General features: G+C 32.9%; 4 protein-coding genes and 1 pseudogene across 4 annotated transcripts; 3 read left to right on the forward strand and 2 right to left on the reverse strand.

Moving 5' to 3' along the window:
* The first annotated feature begins 3,770 nt into the window (after window positions 1–3,770).
* LOC140810534 (uncharacterized) lies at window positions 3,771–9,926 on the forward strand. Its single transcript, XM_073168369.1, has 5 exons — window positions 3,771–3,913; window positions 7,182–7,317; window positions 8,198–8,326; window positions 8,802–8,873; window positions 9,909–9,926. Exons 1-5 carry the CDS (start codon window positions 3,771–3,773, stop codon window positions 9,924–9,926), a joined length of 498 nt encoding a protein of 165 aa, XP_073024470.1.
* Window positions 9,927–11,038: 1,112 nt separating this feature from the next.
* LOC140808865 (S-adenosylmethionine decarboxylase proenzyme-like) lies at window positions 11,039–12,313 on the forward strand (annotated as a pseudogene).
* Window positions 12,314–12,378: 65 nt separating this feature from the next.
* Window positions 12,379–14,056, reverse strand: LOC140808866 (peroxidase 11). The gene is made up of 4 exons (XM_073166176.1): window positions 13,784–14,056; window positions 13,495–13,686; window positions 13,226–13,391; window positions 12,379–12,921 (listed from the first exon to the last, which is right to left on the reverse strand). Exons 1-4 carry the CDS (start codon window positions 14,009–14,011, stop codon window positions 12,494–12,496), a joined length of 1,014 nt encoding a protein of 337 aa, XP_073022277.1. The 5' UTR covers window positions 14,012–14,056; the 3' UTR covers window positions 12,379–12,493.
* Window positions 14,057–16,247: 2,191 nt separating this feature from the next.
* On the forward strand, window positions 16,248–17,709 carry LOC140809534 (uncharacterized). The gene is made up of 2 exons (XM_073167185.1): window positions 16,248–16,871; window positions 16,966–17,709. The coding sequence occupies exons 1-2, from the start codon at window positions 16,868–16,870 to the stop codon at window positions 17,376–17,378; spliced, it is 417 nt and encodes a 138-aa protein (XP_073023286.1). The 5' UTR covers window positions 16,248–16,867; the 3' UTR covers window positions 17,379–17,709.
* Window positions 17,710–19,541: 1,832 nt separating this feature from the next.
* Window positions 19,542–19,984, reverse strand: LOC140810674 (uncharacterized). The gene has a single exon (XM_073168543.1). The coding sequence runs from the start codon at window positions 19,713–19,715 to the stop codon at window positions 19,563–19,565; it is 153 nt and encodes a 50-aa protein (XP_073024644.1). The 5' UTR covers window positions 19,716–19,984; the 3' UTR covers window positions 19,542–19,562.
* Between the last annotated feature and the right edge of the window lie 56 nt (window positions 19,985–20,040).

Genomic DNA, 20,040 nt, shown 5'->3' on the forward strand with positions numbered 1-20,040 from the left:
ATATTAAGATTACGACTTGAATTTAAGTCAACTTCAAAATTAGCTCAAAGAAAAAAAAATTATTTAAGTTCATTCAATCAATGTAGACAACTAACATACTCAATTAAGTTTGCTTTGAAAGTGTGTTTATCTGTTTGCATGATTTTATTTGGGCGTAGCTCTTCCAAAGTGGAATATGAAAGATGAAAATGTGGCCTTGAAACAGAGTATGGACCAGCCCAACACAAACGTTGGAGTTTTTAATTAATAAGGCCCAATTAAAATATTTGTTTCTTAACCGTTTATTTATAGAAAACACGATAAACAAATTTACAAATTTGGAAAATCAAAAAGCTTCTTTATTATCTATACTATCTATACTATATTATTAAATGTAAGTATATTATGATAATAACTATTTAACGAGGATACCAACTTTTTTTCTCAGTTTTACCCTTATATGATATTAATATTACACTTTCGTTTTTTGTTATTTTTAAAAATTCCAACACACACTTTTATTTTTATTTTTTTTATTTCAACCATTCAAATATCAATTTATTCCCTCCATAATTTTTCAAATTTCACTTTAGTCCATCGAGAATAATAAAAAAGATTGTACACACACGCAATGCGTGTGTAGAGTAATCAGTTCTCAATAATATTAAGGACCACTTTGAAAAATTATTCGTATATATAAATTTATATTCAATACTATTTTATAAGTCAAACAATATGCTAAAATAAAATCAATAAATTTTAAAAATTATAATGATAAGTAAAGAAATTAGAATATAATATTTGAAGCAATTTGTTAAGAGAATGTGTGAAAATGAACACCGATAGTAGGCTGAGGTTTTTCCATTGAATCGACGGAAATACCAATAATTATTCCTCCCCTAAACTTTGCTTCGGAAAATATAAAACTACTGGCTCACATTTCCACCTAATTTTGTTGAAATCTCTCCACGAACAACACATTTTTCAAGATCCCAATTTCAAATAGCTACGTCACAAAATATATAATCCGAATATCTAATTTCACATTTAATATTCAAACTTATAACATAATAACAAATACCAAGTGACATGTAAATATTGATCATAGATTAATTGCTCTATATATATATACACGTGTATAAAGCATGATTCATCAATTTCCTCGAATAATTATAATTCACATTCCTTTGTATGAATGCTCAAACCATTGATGCAATCGACAACTTTTTCTATTAAATGTAATAATTGAGGGCTTTGATTCTAAATCGACCGACTATATTATCTTCTCAACAACTTAATGGACACATAAAAACGAATTAATTATCATATATTTAATATATCTCCTACTTTTTTATTAAGTGTGTGCATTCACGGTCTTTTTTTTTAATTTTAATATTTATTATTTTAAAATCACAGGTTAGTCATTCACTAATTTTCACAATTATGTTATGTCATCCATTTAAATATAACCAATTCAAATTGTAATATGTAGTCATTTCAAACTGGAGTGAAATATGATCTGTCGTTGATTTTTACAATTACGATATTAAATATAAATCAAATTAATTATAAAAATGATTATATAAATAGGCAACACATATCGAGGATGATTAATTACATAACTGTTTTGGTGTGGTAAATCATATCATACATTTATGTCCATTTTGTCCTAATGTCATTTGGATAGGAAAAAAATATTCAATCTCGGACATATAATATATATGCGTCTCTCCCAATTCTCTTCTTAATTTAATTTAGGTTTCTTCCTTTAAATAACAGAATTTTAGAAACTAAACCTCTTCAAAATTTAATAATCGAAAATTTACTACAACTTCTAAGTTCTACCTGTCACGTTCTGATCCCGGATCCGCGTATGCATAACTACATAATGGATTTCTATAGCAACTACTTCGTATTCGTCATTATTTTACGAAAATGATTAACCTAAGTTGTTATAAAAGTCCATTATAGTTCATTTTAAACTCATTTTAAATCTATAATTTTTATCATGTGAGACAAGAGATATCACAATTACATATCTTCTCAATTCAATGGTTTATATTTAAATACAGTTAATATTCATATATGACATTACACACGCAATGTGTATGCCGTAAATGTATAAATTAATTATAATATTATATTTAAGTCTTATAAGTAATCCTTATATTCAAATGTCGGCCTTTTTTCTGTCATGCTTTATGTCTGCATCTCCGATTAATTTTTGCTAGTCAAAAAACAAAAAATAATAATTAAAACTAAAATTTTCAAGATTTTGTTGTTAGGTAATATGTTGACTTTGGATCTAAATTCTAATATTTTTACATATATAACTACGGCCTTTAGTGTACACTTGTCTAGCATGTTGCTTGCCTTGTGAACATTGCCATTAGGTACAACCCATTACTTTTGGCTCCAAATGTTGACTATATTATATACTATCCCAAGAATTCTCATTAACCATCTCAATTTAAATAATAATAAAATTTGATAAATTTCACAGAGATTCCACTTACAATTAGACATTTTTTTGTTGCGGTCTACAATTTTACTACTCGATCTACAATGTATTAATATATATAGTGAGATAAGTGATTCGTGTTATTAAATTTTCGTGCTCGGAAATTAACTTTATATTTAATCGACCAACAACACAACACCGCGTCACTTGACTTCACGCAAGTTTACAGGCATCGATGTTTGTCGGTGCAAAATTATTATTATTATTGTTTTAAAAAAGATGCTATTTCAATCACCACAATCATAAAAAAATTGTGTTCGTTTCTCCATGTTAGTAGTGCATGAAAGTTTAACTTAATATTATTGATCAAAAGACAATTAGTTCAATATTGTTATTTTGGAAATATGTATTTTTCGGTTATATATATTTATTTATTTTTTTGTGATTTTGATCATTTATGTTATCAGATTCTAGATAATATTATTATTATTATTTTGTGTGTGTGTGTACAGTTCTAGTTATTTCTCCGACATGACAATGATGTAACTCCGAGATCCTACTAACGTGTGCATCATATCAACATTCTCAATAAAAAACTAAAAATACCATAAAAATAAAGATATATGACAAAATCTAGAATTTGGGGATAACTAAAAACAAAATCACAAAAGGATAAATATATGACAAAAATACAGTTTTTCCTTAATATGTATTAAGGTTTTGCACGATGTTTTTTTTTTAATTTAAAAAAAAACAGCTTTTTTCTTTAAAAAAAAAAAACAAAACAGGACAGACGGTGCAATTAAGAAAACCCGAATAATTTCGATCGAGAAAATATTTAGTTTTTAGGGTTCAACACGACCAAACTTGAAAACAGTAAAAATATTTTATAAATAAAGAGAAATAGCATTAATTGAGGAGCAAATTAAACGACTTACGTACGTAGGAAGATTCAAGGAAACCCTACGGTCGTCTTGCCTTGACTGTGGATTAATTCAAATTTATCGAAAATACACGGCGGCCACCCAACTAATTCATATATAGTCAATCGTTGACATTGAAAATTCAACACTCGTTGCTTGTAAATTACTCCCAAACTCATCTTATTAATTTCTCCGCCCATATTTTCCTATATATATTTCCCCATGCCAGCAACACAAGTGTACAAACATATTGTAAATCAAAAACACCCCCCCGGCCCCATAATTAATTAGCTTCTCCAAATATGGATTGTTCTTCGAATAGAAAGAGTACTCGACTGATTCCTTTAGTATGTATCGTCCTTTCGTTGTTTTTGGTGAATTATTGCGATGCGACTAGGCCGGGAAGAATGCTGATGATCAAAGGCGGTGAGGTTGATTATTCAATGGCTTTAAAGCATTTACAAGAAAATGGAAGGATATACGATGAGAGATTGTTCTTTGTTAAGCTTCCTAAAGGTGTTCCGATTCCTCCATCAGCCCCCTCGAAGAGGCACAATTCGGCACCTCTAAATTAATCAAATCTTTCAGATACCCAATTCGATTTATTAAAAGATCGAACAAGAACCCATATTTTTTTATTAATTTTTGGTACGAAACTGTTTTCTGCTGATTGGTACGTTTTGTGAATACTCATTCCAAGATTTTGCTGCAATTATAGATGCATGTGTTTACACAGAAGCCAAACATTAAATCATGTTTAGCTGCTACATATATATACATACATTTCTTTTTGTAATTTTTACCTCTTCAATCACCCTGTATAGTAAAAAAATATTTGCTGTTTTGTTTTTATATTATTTTTCTTCATATATAACTGCATGTTCTAAATTTACTATTTCCTTTTATGATATGTATGCGGATTCAAAAAAGTTAATTGTAAGAAAATCATCAGTCAAATAAATTTTTTTTCTCCCCCGGGGAACTAATATACAAAACTTAAAAGTTAAATTTGATGTCCGTGAAAATATTTGAATAATATTAGGGTAAATTAAATTGTTCCAGCAGTACCAGAGTTTTAATAATAATAATAAAAGTTTCAAAAAATAAAAAAAATAAATAATAATAATAATAATAATAATAATAATAATAATAATAATAATAATAATAATAATAATAATAATTGTCCAAATCAGCAATAGAGTTGGTTGACTTTGGGGGAGGAAATTGCGTCAAAGCTTCAACTCCCCGTCCAGTTGTCAATGGCATGATCCACACGGAAGAAAATAATGCCAACCCCATCGACTTTTTAATCCAATGTTTTTATTTTTCAAACATTCAAACAAAAATGATTAAATTAATTAGAAAAACAACGATTCATCCATCGGTTTTGTCCAAAAACGTTGGTGGTATAAATGACAAAATTTAATTGGTAAAATGAATCTACATACTTTTGAGTAGACCATTTAGGATTTTATTTTCTTGACTCTAATTTCGAAGTAATGAAAATTTAATAAATTCAATAATAAACTAATTAAAAATCCTTAAAAAGATGTAACGTTACTTTTCCCATTTGGAAATACGATCAACCAACTCTCGTTCTTGTTTCTATAATAAATAGATATCTAAATTCGAAATTTTTGTAGTTTATAGCAGGACGAGCATAAAAAATAAGTCATTTATATGAGAGTGTTTGCAAAATATTATATTTTTGGAGATTGATTAAATCTATAAAAGTGAAGAGTTGAGAAAAATTGGAATTGAGTAGTATTTTGAAATAATTTAATAAAATACTAAAAATACATGTATCGAAGTGTTTGCAAAAGTTAAAAATTTGATGATATATTTGTAAATGTAATTTTGGAGTAGACAAATATATTGAGGGTAAAAGTGGCTAGAAAAATTTTCAATATTTACCAAAATACACGTAATTACTTTTGAAGAATAATCACTTGAATTAAACGGTGAAGAAATGGAGACAAATTTGAGGTTAAGAAATAAATAAATAAACTGATATCCTTGCCGTTGGCAATTTTAGAAAAAATAATCCAACAGTTGACTTGACTCCACCTTTTATTGATATTTTAACCAAATTGTCATTTCCAAAATTACATCCCACGTAATTTTTCCTGCACGACAATTGCAATTCTCCACACTCGTACGTATATATATAAAATTTAGATATTACATATACTAATTTTTGGGCCTGATCTTCCTGCCCAGTGCCCACCCTTCCCTAGTTCATGCTCTCATCAAAAGGGTACAGTTATTTGCCCAGCTTTTATTTTTGGGCTTAATTAATCAAGAGGTGGCTACCTCGTACGTATTTATAGTTGTCCTAATATAATATATATATATATATATATATATATATATATATATATATATATATATATATATATATATATATACATATATTATAGTCTTTTTATTGAGATTGTTTTTGCAGGCATCGGGTGCCAAATCCGGTGCAGAGAAGTGATTTGGGTTAAGTAATTTTACAGGGGAGAGCGAGCAGCTGCCGAGTTGTGGGTGCTTGTGATTTTAGTTAAGAATGTTATGGAATTGCGTGGGTACGTAGTATTTCTGTAACCTTAACTTCTTGGCCTTAATAAAAGCATTATATTATTAAGAAACCATTAGTTTTTATTTACTTGTTTTGAATTATTATTCTAATCTTTTTTTTAGATCGATATCAACTTAATTTTGGGATGATCAAGTATTAAATATAGGTTTAATTACATTGAAATTTTATAAAATGCTCTGAACAAGATAAAATGAGTAGAATACTATGGCAATTTTTTTTTGAAACACCGTCAAAATAGTGAACGTTTCTTTATAATAATTATTATTATTTAAAAAAAAACTAAGATTGCAGTATCCGCCGCTAGGGACCATGGCGAACACTGTAATGGGATTTAATATTTATTATATTAAATAACATATGAATAGACCAAATTAATCGTGATAAAAAAAAAACCCAAGCCAATTTGTCTGAAAAGGTAAATTAGGAGTTTTATTTAAAAAATAACTGAATTTATTAAAAAATAAATTTATTTAGTTTGACTAATTTCTTTATATGAGCAAATTCATGCATATTGAATTAATAAACAATTTTTTAGAAAATAAAATCGAACCAAATTTTCAAATCAAATCCGTTCGATTGGTAATTGTTTCAGTTTAATAGAAATTGTATTGATTTTTAATTTCGTTAATATTATTTTCTTCTTGTTGTTAATTTTGTAATATAGTTTACTATTAATATTAATATTTTTTTATTTTTTATTATTTGTAAATTTTATTCCTTATTGATAACCATGCTGTAATTTATATAAATTAATAGTATTTTTAAAATAATTAAAGTTCATATATTTTACTAAGAATAATAAAAATAATAGTAATGAAAGAAAAATTATAATTTAGGAGATTAAAGAAAACAAACAAACAAAATTTAATAGGAGAAACTCGTTCTCCGGTGATTCAGAGTTCTAACTGTGCTAACCATTGGCCGCCACGAACTGCTGCCACCCTCCTGGCCTTCGTTCGCCTCTCAAGACCCACTATCCGGTCATTTCTCGATTCTTCAAACCCAATTTCTATCCCAATTCTGGACACTTTACACCTTCCAGCTCAACTTTCTTCAACCCACGATTTATCATTTTGTCGCATGTTAATTTTTTTTCCCTGAGTTATAATTATTGGAAAAAGCTTTTGTATCTGACGTGATAATTGTTGAGAAAAAGATTCAGTCTTTATGTATTATATACTTGTTTTTATCCTCTTTTATTGTTTTAATTTGTTTGCGCAACTATAAATTGCAGGTTGAGAATTTCTTACCGCGAAAAGAAGGCATTTGAACAATGCCATCGGGAGCCAATAATTTCGTGTTTAGTCCAAGATTGTTCCGAAGCATACCCAGAGCCATTACTATCTTCTGTTTCAAAGAATGGTCAAGAGGTTTATAATTCTTTTCTATGCTTATTTCTGTTTTTCAAAAAGATGGAGTTAATAGAGACGGTCTTGTACTTTCACGATGTTTATCTCCATTGTTGCGGTTTTATGCTTTTTAACTTATGTTTAGCTTTGTGCATTGTACCTATGCGGTTTTCAATATTAAGCTTTTGCGTAAATCCAGCTTTCTGGCTCTAAGTTGAAGGAAGTGGTCGACAAGAATGCCAAATGCATGTTTTTTGTGTTTGGCTCATTAAATTAGTGTATAACTTGGAGTTATTGGGGCATTAACTTGATGTTCCACCATCGAGAGAAAAGAGCTTTAACAACTTAAGAAGTTGCAAGTATTCAACAATCAGTGACACTCTCTTTTAGGAGCACTTTGTCAAACATGGATGCTCGAAGTGCCATCCAGTAGATCTTATATGTATTAGGTATAAGGAGGCTTCATTTTTCTGATACGTAGGTAATTGAGGAATTATGCTTCTTGAAGTGTTGCTTTGCTCAGCATTTTGCTTGATAATGAGATGCTAAGATGCAATTTTGTTATTATTATTTTTTTCTTGATAAAATGTAGAAGTGATTGCTCTCCTGCTACTTATTATGTTCTCTAGTGAGATTGTTTTGTTCTGGAAGAGTAAAATAAAGTTTGTTGCGCTTCCAACCTTCAATTTTTCGGTTAATTGTACATACTTATAGTTCAATTCCATAGTTTTAGTTGCTAGTTCTTGTACCTTGAAATATCTGAATCTACGAAGTTATTCTATAGGTGGCTTTAAAAATTATAGGTAATAACTGGTTATTCATGGTACATTCCCGATCTTTAAATTTTTGTACCTTTTCGAGGAAAAATGCTCGGGTTAGCTCCTTGATTTCTTGCTTGCAGGAAGCTTCTATTAACCTAAATCTTCCAAGAAGAAGTTTGTTGGTAACCTTTTCTTGTAATGCTTGTGGTGCACGATCACAGAGATTAATAAACAGATTAGCTTATGAACGTGGACTAGTCTACGTACAGGTAATTTTGTTTCGAGGATTTCATATGTGCATTAGTTTACATAAATATTCAAAAATCATTTGCTTCTTTTCTTTCGTCTAGAACATTTTTACCTGTATCAAGGTAGTAAATTTTTACTATTACAGTTATTATTAAATAGGGCATAACTATCCACTGGGCAGGCAGGCAGACAATTTTTGAAGTGATATAATTTTACCGATAGTTTTTTTCTTTTTTGTTGCCAAAAAATAAAAACAAGAAGAACATTATTTAAATTTGTGACCGTCTGATTCTGAACTCCTGCTGAATCACGACCTGTTATTAAAGTCAGAGCAACAGATGTGGAGAGGCCTCTTGATGTATATGATAATACGGCTGCATGATCTTTTTCTACTGAATATTTAGAGCCTTCCTAATTCAAATATCACTGTCTTATAATTTTCTTTTGCTCGTTGTAAGTTTTATTTTTTCTTCCGTCAACTGGGTGTTTTTTCAGTGTTCAGGATGTTCCCAGTATCACAAGTTAGTTGACAATCTTGGACTTGTGGTCGAGCACAACTTGCAGGAGGTAGTAGATAGTGATAAAAGTACAGGACAAGTCTAGAACTCGCTTCTCATAATTCACAAGTAAATGAAGACAGATAATCTAGTGGAGTGAAAACATTTAAATGAATGTCATATTGTATTATAGCTGATATTACAATGTTTGTTGCAAACATATTATGATCGCGTGGCTAGAAATTTAGAATTGATGCTCTGATCGACTTCTGCGTTTCCAGTAAAGATTTCTCAAAGTCCTGTAAAGTCTTATCACCTGAAGCTTGTGACTGCGAACAAGGTGGCCATGTCTAACCCTGTTGCTGGGATTCTAAATCTTCTTACCTGCTGACTAACTGATATTCCTCCATTCTGTAATCAAACATTATGATGTTTAGATATTTTCTCAGCAATTTAAATACAGTTTGTTACCTATATGGGAGAAAGACTCGTACTGAATTATGGCCCCGTGCTGTTGCAAATCAAATTATTCCTTGATATTTGAACGAGAATTAAAATATTACAGAAATCTTAAATCAGAAACTTTTTATTATTGTTGGAGCTACAATTTTGTGTTTTTTTCTAGGCCTCCTCGAAGTCAAAATCTTGATGTAATGAACCTTATAATCCGGACTTGGTTATGCCCATATTTTATGGACTGATGGTAAAACTACAAAATACTACAACTCACCTTATAATCTCTACTTTTAATTACGATGAACAAAATTATCCATGTTCTTATTCAGTAAAATTTATTAAAAGAATCTATTTTAATAAATTATTTACTTTAAACATCTAAATAATTTATTAATTAAGAATCTATGAACACCCTCTACCTAATTATTAATAGGCGACAAAATTATTTTTGACTAATTAATTAGTTAGTTTTGCCGCGCTGGTATACAGGGATAGGTAGTTTTCGTTTATTTTTCTCCAGGATTTCCTCATATTTACCTGAGGCAGTCACAATTTGAATATACTGTGAGAATTTTCTGAATTTTGTGTGATGAAATAATTTCGAAAAAGATTTCTTGCACGATTGTTGTTTGATTTGTTTTGTTTGCAGGAAGTTACTGCTAGTTGAGCTTCCACGTTGAGAATATCTGCGAAAAGGCTGAATATTCACGTAAGTACGATTCTGCTTATCATGATATTTGATATTAGTTTAGCAATGGTATTCCTTTTTTGTGCATCTGAAATTTGGCGATGGTTTTTCTGTCCAAAATTATGGCTGTTTGATAGGTTAATCTGTCATATGCAATGTGTTAAACAGAGGCTTTTGCTCTTAACTTTTATTTTTCTTGTAAACTTGATTGGAAACTCTACGAAATAAAGGTGTATGTTTGCAGTCAAATTTAAAGGTATATGTATGTGCATGAGCCTGTGTACGCATTTTCGTGGTTAGAAAATCCTGTTTTCTTGGTGCATACATGACCAAAGACTTGTAATTTTCTAATGATTTAAAGTCTTTTCTTTCTTTTCTTCACTTCTTATTTACATGATTTGGGTTTTTTGATTATGTTCTGCGATATGCTTTTGTGTTTGTACATGATTTGTCTGATTTCTTCCAGAGTTTAGAATCCAGACTTCTTAATGGAGAATGTGTTAGGAAACCTTATTTTTTTCTCTTTCGCGGTAGTACCCTGGGATTTAACCGTGTTTTATTTATAGTCATGCACACGAGGCATTTTCTGCTGTTTTTAGTGATGACTCTCGGGTTTCAACCGATCTGGTTTGACACACTTCATTTTTCTTTATCTGCAGTCAAGAGTTTATGATCTAATAGAGTCCAAAGGCGTTAGAAAAAGCCTACCGGTAAATCTGTATTCTACGAAGCTCCCCTTGGTTACAGCATTGAAGACGTTCGACCAGACGGTGGCATCAAGAAGTTCAGATCTGCTGCATACTCCAACGTATGTTCCTATATGTTAACTGTGCCTAGGTTTGGTGATTTGTTACTTCTAAGTTATATACATCATCACACTACTGACTTTAAATTATTTTCTTCCAATCTCAGTGTGCACGCAAGCCGTCCTGATACTCCTAAGCTGGTTTATCAATCACGTCCGTGACATGATCAAAGAAAGCTATCAATCAGTGTAGTTTTTATTTTATTCCAGCACACGCTACTTTTCTTCACTGCTTGGCCACCTTCTTCTCTGCATCCTTTGCCGTTAGCCATTTTTGTTTCTAGAAATGGCTTTGCCTGTATCTGCTATAGTTTTCGAAGGATTTGAAAAAAGGCTTGAACTTTCCTTTTTCGAGCCATACATCTTTACTGATCCAGAGGGAAAGGGTCTTCGTTGTCTTTTCAAAGCACAGTTGGATGATATTTTAGAACCCGCTGAATGCACCATAGTTGCTTCACTGTCAAATGAATATGTTGACTCATATCTCCCCTCTGAGTCAAGCCTTTTCGTCTATGCTTACAAAATTATCACCAAAACTTGTGGAACAACCAAATTGCTTCTGTCCATCCCACCCATACTGAAAGTTAACCCAGTTCCTTTCTCTTTCAGTTCAAACTGTAAGATACACCCATGGAAGTTTTATTTCCCTGGGTCTCGGTCATACCCTCATCGAAATTTCTCTGAAGTAGTAGTTGTTCTGGATAGCTTTTTTGGAAATCTTGGTCTGGATGGAAGCAAGGCATTTGTTATGGGCGCCTCTGACGAACATCTGAAATGTCATGTTTATTCTGCAAGTGCAAGCTCTGTGGAATCTTCTAACCCTGTGCGCACACTAGAGATGTGTATGACTGGCATGGACAGGGAAATGGCATCTGTTTTCTACAAAAGTGGTTCGCGCTTCGCAAACCACCCTGATGACCAACAATTCTGGAATAAGAAAAATTCTCCCAGAGTCAGACATGTGATTTTGAGTTCAAGCCGTGTGGATATTCCGTGAATTCCTTTGAAGGAGCTGCACTATCTACGATCATGTTACCCCAGAAGACGGGTTTAGTTTTGCAAGCTTTGAGATCGCTGGGTACGATTTTAATGTGGTAAATCTACGCCTAATGACCGGGAGGTTTTGGTTCCAAGCTATCTCATCAAAGTTACACTGGATATGAAAGCTTACTCTGTCACCGAGAAAACCCATGAAGAACTAGGAATGAGTAGATCTGTTATTTTCCAGAATTTTGTTAGGACTGCCTCCTGTGGATCTCCTAGGTCTATTCTTAAAGGCCGTGGAGAAGAGGAGGAAAAGAGTAAAGTTTACTGTATATTTTTATCTGCTTTAATAAAAAATGGCGCTGCCTGTATCCGCCGTCTTCTAGTGCTTTGCATTTTGGCTTTTGGTGGATCTACCTTTGTTGACTGAATTCTGGACTTTGTATCAGCCGCAATATGATTATTTTGGTTTTTTTGTTTAATCATATTGCCCAGTCTGGTATATGTATCTTCTACATTGAAAGATGTATTAAGGATAATAAGTTTTAAGTTGATACTGATTCGCTGTGGAAATCTAGTTCAGAAATTCACTTTATGCTTCCTCGATAGATACTAAATACACAACCTCGAAAAAGGACCAAATTTATACGTTTAAATTATGATTCTTGTATGCGTCAGTATATTTCACGAATACAAAATGAATAGAATAAAGGATTTAAACTTCGAGTCACGCAGTTCCATGAGTTGAAACGCATTCTCATGTATTTATAAACCTGCAATTCTTCCTTACTTCTCCATTTGTATAAGTTTCACTGTTCGTGATATTCCCCAATTTCACCATTGATTCGGCGAACTGCTCGAAGAATGCTATCGGGTTTTCAGCATATTTTGCCACAATCTTCTTGGTTTGAATGGCTAAAATACTAGAATATAGTTCTTGGTCTGAATTTAACAACCCCTCTCCCCGTACCAAGATTTGAAAGTAAGAATTGTCGAATAAATTCGGTGTGACATAATCCATGTCCGATTCATTATTATTGGCTTTGGAGTTTCGAGGAGGGCAGATGGATTTCAATTTGTCCAGGTTGGCTTGTGAGAGTTGATTCTTCCCTGAAGTTGTGGAAAAATCTCCGTAGATTCTGTTCCTGAAATTTACGCAACGTGCCTTGCCTATGGTATGAGCACCTGAAACGTGACCATATTATTAAACTCTGCACGACCAACATGCATGTAGATTGAGCAAGGATGTATAAAAATTTGTTGAATCCATCTAACCGACCAATCAAGTTAGCTTAGTATTTCAATAATTCTACCATCTTTGCGTACCTAGAATGTAGTTTATATATAAATATGTACACTCTGAAGTACATGTACATTGTGATTATTTCGATTCGAAAAGGGTTTCAGCGGAAATTGTCCCACCCATCTGTCAGGTCAGATTTAACCGACGGTTGCGACAATATCTTGTAGTCAGTCGTAAGGTGCTTACCAGAAAGTGCTACCATATCGGTAACCGATAGGCCCTGATATATAAACTTTGAAATGATGGAGATAAGCCCTTCATCTGCTGTGGGGATATTTGTCTCAGTAAGTGCATATCCTGCAGTTTTGGAGTCTTTCCTACCGACAGGGACATCCCAATACGGTCCACCAACCTACAACATGTTCACAAACAAAAATTAAAAAATGTACCAAATAAAATAAACAAACCTTTGATCTCCAAATATTTAAATAAAAATCTCTTTTTATATGTAATACCAAAACAACAGCATCCCTTGCAGCAATGGTTAGAATATCAGCACAAGAAACGGATCCAGGGCACTCAGATTCAAGCCGGTTCTTGATCCTATCAATGATTCTGAATCCTTTCAAAGCATGCAGATTGTTGGGAGCTCTCTTTTCTCCTTGAAGTGTGATTGTGTCATCCAGCAGAACCGATCCATCACATCCCTGTAACGTAAAATCTCGCAGAAAAGTACATGCATGTTTTCATGAATATAAATGGAGCTGATCAAAAAAGTTGTGATTGATTTTGAACTATAATTACCTGAACGAAGCAATCATGAAAATGTAATCTCAAAATCAAGGCTGCATTACGTGGATCAGAGAGCACGGCGCATTCCATTTCTTTCCTAACGATTTCGAGCACTGTCGGGCATGTAGTTTTGTAGTAATCTAATGTTAAAGGGGGCTCATCAGCAAGCAAACTTGAAGAGGAAATTCCAAGAACTAATGCTAAAAGAAGAAGCCCTTTTGAGTTATAAAAAAGTTCCATCTTTTTGGTGGTTTTTTTAGTAGTTCTAAAAGGAGGATTAATTGTGAGAAATGATGAAAGTATGGTTTAAATAAGTGAAATTTGTAGGTTAATTGTTTTCTTGAAATTGTTTCGGTTTTATTTATTTACATTTTATTTTTTAGTCAAAAGAAGATGCAACAACTTTTAGCCAGGTTGGTGGATTTCCCAAACCTAAATTTTGATGTGGAAAGAAAGTAAGATCAGAACCTTGTAATGCGTTGAGCAAATACTTGTAATTTGGGCAAGCAACAAGACGTAAGTGTGACTATCTCCTTTTACCCATTCAACTTTGATAGAACTCTGTACACATATAAGCTTAATTTATTAATAATAATGACTCGAAAAGGATGCTGCATGTTTTCATTGCAGTGTGGACTAATAGAGACAGTCGTCCATATAAAAAAATAAATACATAGAGCTCAATCTTATTTGAGGTCATTCCTATTACTGCAGTCCTGTTTTGATAACCAAAAAATTAGACTACTTTCGATCTTAAATAAACAATAAAATATATAGTCGAGTATGTCCTCAAATCCACATTTCATCGCCAAGGACCTCTGTCCTCTTGGTCTGGTTATAACACTGTCCCGATAAAAGGAAAAAACCTTGAGTTCGAGCATTTTTGTAAACACTCAACCCCTAAAAATAAAAATCTACATTTTCATCGGTATCTATTTTTATTTTTTATTTCATAAAACTGGCAAGAGATTTGCATGTCGAGCTGAAACATAAAAGTACACGGGTATTTATTCAACTGTCCCAGACCATTATATGTTTTATATACTGATATACAATTGCTGTCTTTAGTCAATGGAAATAAACAAAAAACAAGAAGATTTTGGGAAATTTGGCGGACGTGAGACAAAGGGTGGTTCCACTGCACCACGTGAAGATGTTCACAAAAAAAGATGCAACTAAAGCACGTACATGTCAACATCGATCCTCCTCACCCTATATATGCTGCCATATTCAAGGTGACTAAAAACACACACATCCAACCCCAACAACAAATCCCCCAGCTAAGAGAATGTTGCCCCATTGAGAATTATCAACATTGATAGACAAATCACCACTAGGGGTAAAAGAATCGAGTTGATTCGAGAGCTTTTCAATTCGAAATATATTTGATTGTATTCGAATTCATCGATTTCGAGCCGAACATATTCGAATTTTTTATAATCGAGCTCAAAATATATTGTTCGATAGTTTGTAAGCTTTAATATTTTATTAATATAAATATATATTAAATAAATTGAATAAAAGTTTTTGGAACAATAGTTCAAATAACTTGTGAACATTTTCGAATCTTTCGAGTCGAACTTTAACAAAATAATTTATTTTTTTTGAGTTTCAAATAGAGCTCGAACTCGATTGCGAAAAGAGCCAATTCTATTCATTTATGCCCCCTGAACACCACCCAAAATACTCATTCATTTATACGTGTACTTTGTAGGGATATCCTCCAGCACACATGTTTACGTATTTCGCGTGTTCTAGATCAATATGGTGAAGACAGACAACTATCGGGTTAATTAAAAGGTTAGACTATTCAACAGACAAGACGAATGCAAGGGACCTTTCTTGTCCAAATCCGAACAGATAATAAGCCAAAGAAATGAAAACTCTAGTCGGCCAATGTATATATTGTCTGACCACTTTATCCCTTTCGGATCGGAGTGCAAATTTCCAACCAACACTCTTAACAAAGTGGATAACTTCAAATAATTTTCCATGAAAATGGATATGGTGCTAAACTTTCATAAATTTCCAGTGCAAGAATTGAACGGCTTGTATTGTATTTCTTGACGAGTTCATTTATTACAGGATATACGACTTTTAGTGACGAAACATATTGCAATCAGACAAAAGGGTTTGTCAAATCATTCAAGGCTATCGTTTGAAGTCGTGGAAGATCTAACTTAATTTGTTGTACTGTATAACATAGCATGTCTAGTATTTCTGGTGATACAAAGAGAGAAAAGATAGTGAACCAGCCTACCTATTGCAGCGGGTAAATTATTGTTATCTTTAAAAAAAAAAAAAAGAAACAAGACAATATAATTTGGATTGGATCTCAACTACAAACAGAACACTTTAATAGTACCGAAAGCTCTTAATGATGCCCCAAAAGGATGAACTGGCTGAAAGAGAGAAGAGTAGATAAATTTTTTTCATGATTCGTCACACTAAATAGAGACACTGTATTTACATTATATTCAATCTCTATCAGATATGGGCTCTCATTTATTCAATAACAATCAGAGTTCATATCTAATGCGCAAACATTAAGGGAGGCATGCCATAAACCCCAAAAAATAGTCCAACAAGGAGAAAGACACCATGTTGTGTCGCAAAATGAACCATATTACATACCAATTCTTTCATCCAATTTAACCCCGTACAAAATGCCAAAAACGTAGTTGGATTCACTGCATGATTCACATGAAGGGCTGCTACTAGCTGATGACAAGACAGAGAATTAACGCTATGCATATTTAAATGAGCTCTGAATAAGGTCTCCTCTAGCTAGTTGAAATCATTGATCCTTCTACATTCTTTTGTCGTTTTGTAGCGTGGGCCTTCTCTGTATTTTGCCATTTCGTAAGCAGCTATATATTTATGAAGTAGAGAGCGGAGTTAGTAAAAGAAAGAGGGTTTCAATGTCTGTTTGCTTTGTGTTCTTACATGTAAATTATTGTGCAGATACAGCTGATGAGTGATTTCTCTTTAAAAATGAACGTTTTCTATGCTAGAACGAACCGAATAGATGAGAAGGGCATTTAATCTTTATCTGTTCAAAGAAGATTGCAGATTTTGCTGATTGCATAGCAGCAAATGAGTAATTCATGCTTTCTTGAAAGATATTACAAACATCTTTATTTTGAACTTTCTTTTTCGTTTTTGACAAATGAGTTGTTCTGATATTGTTTAAGGCGCTGAAGAATGTAGCAGCAATGAATCCGGATGGACCGCATACATAGCTTCTTCACCGGACAAAGAAGACGATCCCACTCAACATGAAGACGATGAATGCGGTTCCAGCATGGATGAAGGAGTAAATCAACAAGAACCGGAAGATGATGCTGAAAATATGGATACGGATGACTCCATGGCTTCTGATGCCTCCTCCGGACCTAGTGATCGAAAACGTTTGAGCAATACAGGGAAGAAAAATGAAACAAAATTATGTGGTGGTGAGAAATGTCATAAAAAGGAGGATAGGAAGAAAAGCGGTGAGAAGATGAAGGTTGAAGAGGAGAAGTCTGAAACTAAAGGAAACAGTGGCGAAATATCGAAGTCTGAAACTAAAGGAAACAGTCGCGAAATATCAGACAAAAAATTATAGGTGTTACTTATCAGTTGCATCCGAAGATTATACATGGGAATTGATCCTGTTTTAGGTCGGTACACAAATTTTGTAGTTTATGATTCATGTTTCATGCGATTTCAAGAGTCAAAAGATCAGCCATTTAGGCAGCTCGTGCAGGTGGTTCGGAAGAAGCCTTTATTATTATTATTTAATAAACTCCCTTTCTAGTTTGTGACGTTTAAACAGACGTGTGGCATAGATTGAATGTTTCCCATTGATCTTACATCTGTCGGTACACACATTGAATGTTGTATCTCGACTTTATGTTCATTATAATTCCATAATTTGTCCGAAGTTGTAAACTACATCAACGCATACAGCTGGTATCATTCTTTCTTAATTTCTCAAGGAAATACATAGGCCTGTGTGTAACTGGACCATTGTGGACAAAAGTTTTAATGATTCCGCATTCAAATATTTCGAATTTAAAAACAAATGGAATCGCTCTTCCCGGTGCTAATAGTTGTAGGGTAGATTTTTGTTATTTTCCGGGTGAGAGGTGTAATATACTTTTCCTTGTTTGTTTTGTTCTATAGGGTGGGAGTTCGATAACCAGGCATAAACGGTTTTTGTTGGGAAAAAAAGAAAGAAAAAGAAAAGGATTGTCATTTGTATGCATAGAACGCAAGACATGATTCTTACATATTTATTGTATCATATGTGTTTGAACCAAACAAACTTTATAATAGAATGCAAGACATGTATTCTTACATATTTATTGCATCATAGGTGTTTGAACCAAACTCAAACATGATGAAATGCAAAATCTCCTAACCAGCACAAATATTATCTCGACAATTTGCATCTTGTGCAGTCTCCAAATAACAAGCCATTTCGACGAGGACAACCATTTTATTCTCAAGAAGTCGATACAGAAGTAGCTAAATCCTAGGGGAACACATATGAAGCAACTCTTATCAATTTCTAACCTGCAATTTCGTTCAGAAATCATTACCATAACAAATAAGAAGAGAGAAAATCTATCAATAGTCGAAGACAAATGGCAATGGCAAAAAGAGTCTATGTGAATGCATTTCTTTTCTTTTTCGTGTCTTGCTACTAACGGTATTTTCCTCGGTTTCATGGACAGTACTTCTTGAAAAGAAACATGCGGATCATTTTTACTTAATGTTTTCCTAATGTAAAAGCAAATGATCCCCCTTAGCTTACTCTAAAAATCATAGAACAACGCCTAGCATAGGTGTCATGCAAAATGCGATTTCAATGAAATCGCGAGAGTTCATGAATAAATATCTTTTGAAATCCAAACGTACTGTGTAGATAGTATCTGAAACTAATCACTAACATGAAAGATTTTGTTCTTCGGAAAGCATGTGTCACAGCTATATGTATTTCTTCTGCTCTAACTGGTATACACCAATTCTTAATTGTGTGTTTTAATTCCGACTGTCTGATTGTTTTAGCAGAAAGTATCACTAGAGAATGTGGTTCCTTCACAAGATACTATGCAAACATATCTAAATGCAAGTCATTTCCCAATGTTAACAAGGAATACCAGAAAGCACAAAGAAAATACATTCACTTATATACTTCAAATGAGAATCGGGAAAAAGTTTCAGGTGGAACAATCGAGATGATGTATCAATTGTATCATAACACCAATTAGGCATACAAAGAAGAACGCAGCTGTAGAAACGTGGAATTGATACAAAAGGACAAATAATATCCTCTCCAAGAGCTCCAAATTACAGCCACTTCAATTGAAATATCCCTTACATCCAGGAAATATAAAAATTTCAGATTTTATGACTATTTTTTCTAAAAATATGTTATTATCCATGTCAGCTACATTCTTAAGAGCCTATACAAAACCCGTAAATTTTACTTGTCTTCCAAAATTTTGCTTCCAAACTCAAAATTATGATAACAAAGACTTCAAAACTGCAGAGATACATATTTAAACTATTTATATATTCTTGCAAACTCTGTAAATCAGGTACATCAGTTGCACTAACCAAAACTGGTAATTATTGTGGAACGAGGTCAGTACAAAAACAAAATGAACACGGTAAAAAACACAGTTAAATTGGGATCAAGACCCACAAATTAGACAATCATGAACGAATAATTAAAATCAAACAGAATGAAAAGAGAGAAACATCCACTGCCAATACTCACTAAAACCCACGATCTTGAACATCAAGAAATCTCTTTGGCGTTTTGAATGAAAGCAGCAGAGCAAAGAATAGAAGCGACGAATGCAAAAAAACCCAACCCAAGCATCAGCGAAACTCCAGCCACCATAAAGTCCAGCACGCATTGCACACTTAATCCCATCATCAAGAAAACCATTTCGCCCCCTTACTTTCTTGAATCAATTGTACGATTCTTTATTCGAGTCAAGGGGCTCTGGGTTTATCTTGTAGCACGATAATGCAAACAGGTAGAGATACGTTATATAGATGAGGATGAGGATTTGGGTTTCTGCAAGGGAAAGTTTTCGTCTTGGGAAGGTCGACACATAGCCAGGCAGCTGACACAGCCGCAGTTCTTGCGGTCCAACCAAATACCGTGAGCTCCGAAAATAAACGTTCCACGTTTTTTTGCCATTTTTTGTGTAAACGAGGTTACGGCAGGTTTTTTTTATTATATATTTTAAGTAAATAATACATTATTT

This window comes from Primulina eburnea, chromosome 13 (genome assembly GCF_022965805.1).
Source record: "Primulina eburnea isolate SZY01 chromosome 13, ASM2296580v1, whole genome shotgun sequence".
Taxonomy (NCBI): Eukaryota; Viridiplantae; Streptophyta; class Magnoliopsida; order Lamiales; family Gesneriaceae; genus Primulina; species Primulina eburnea.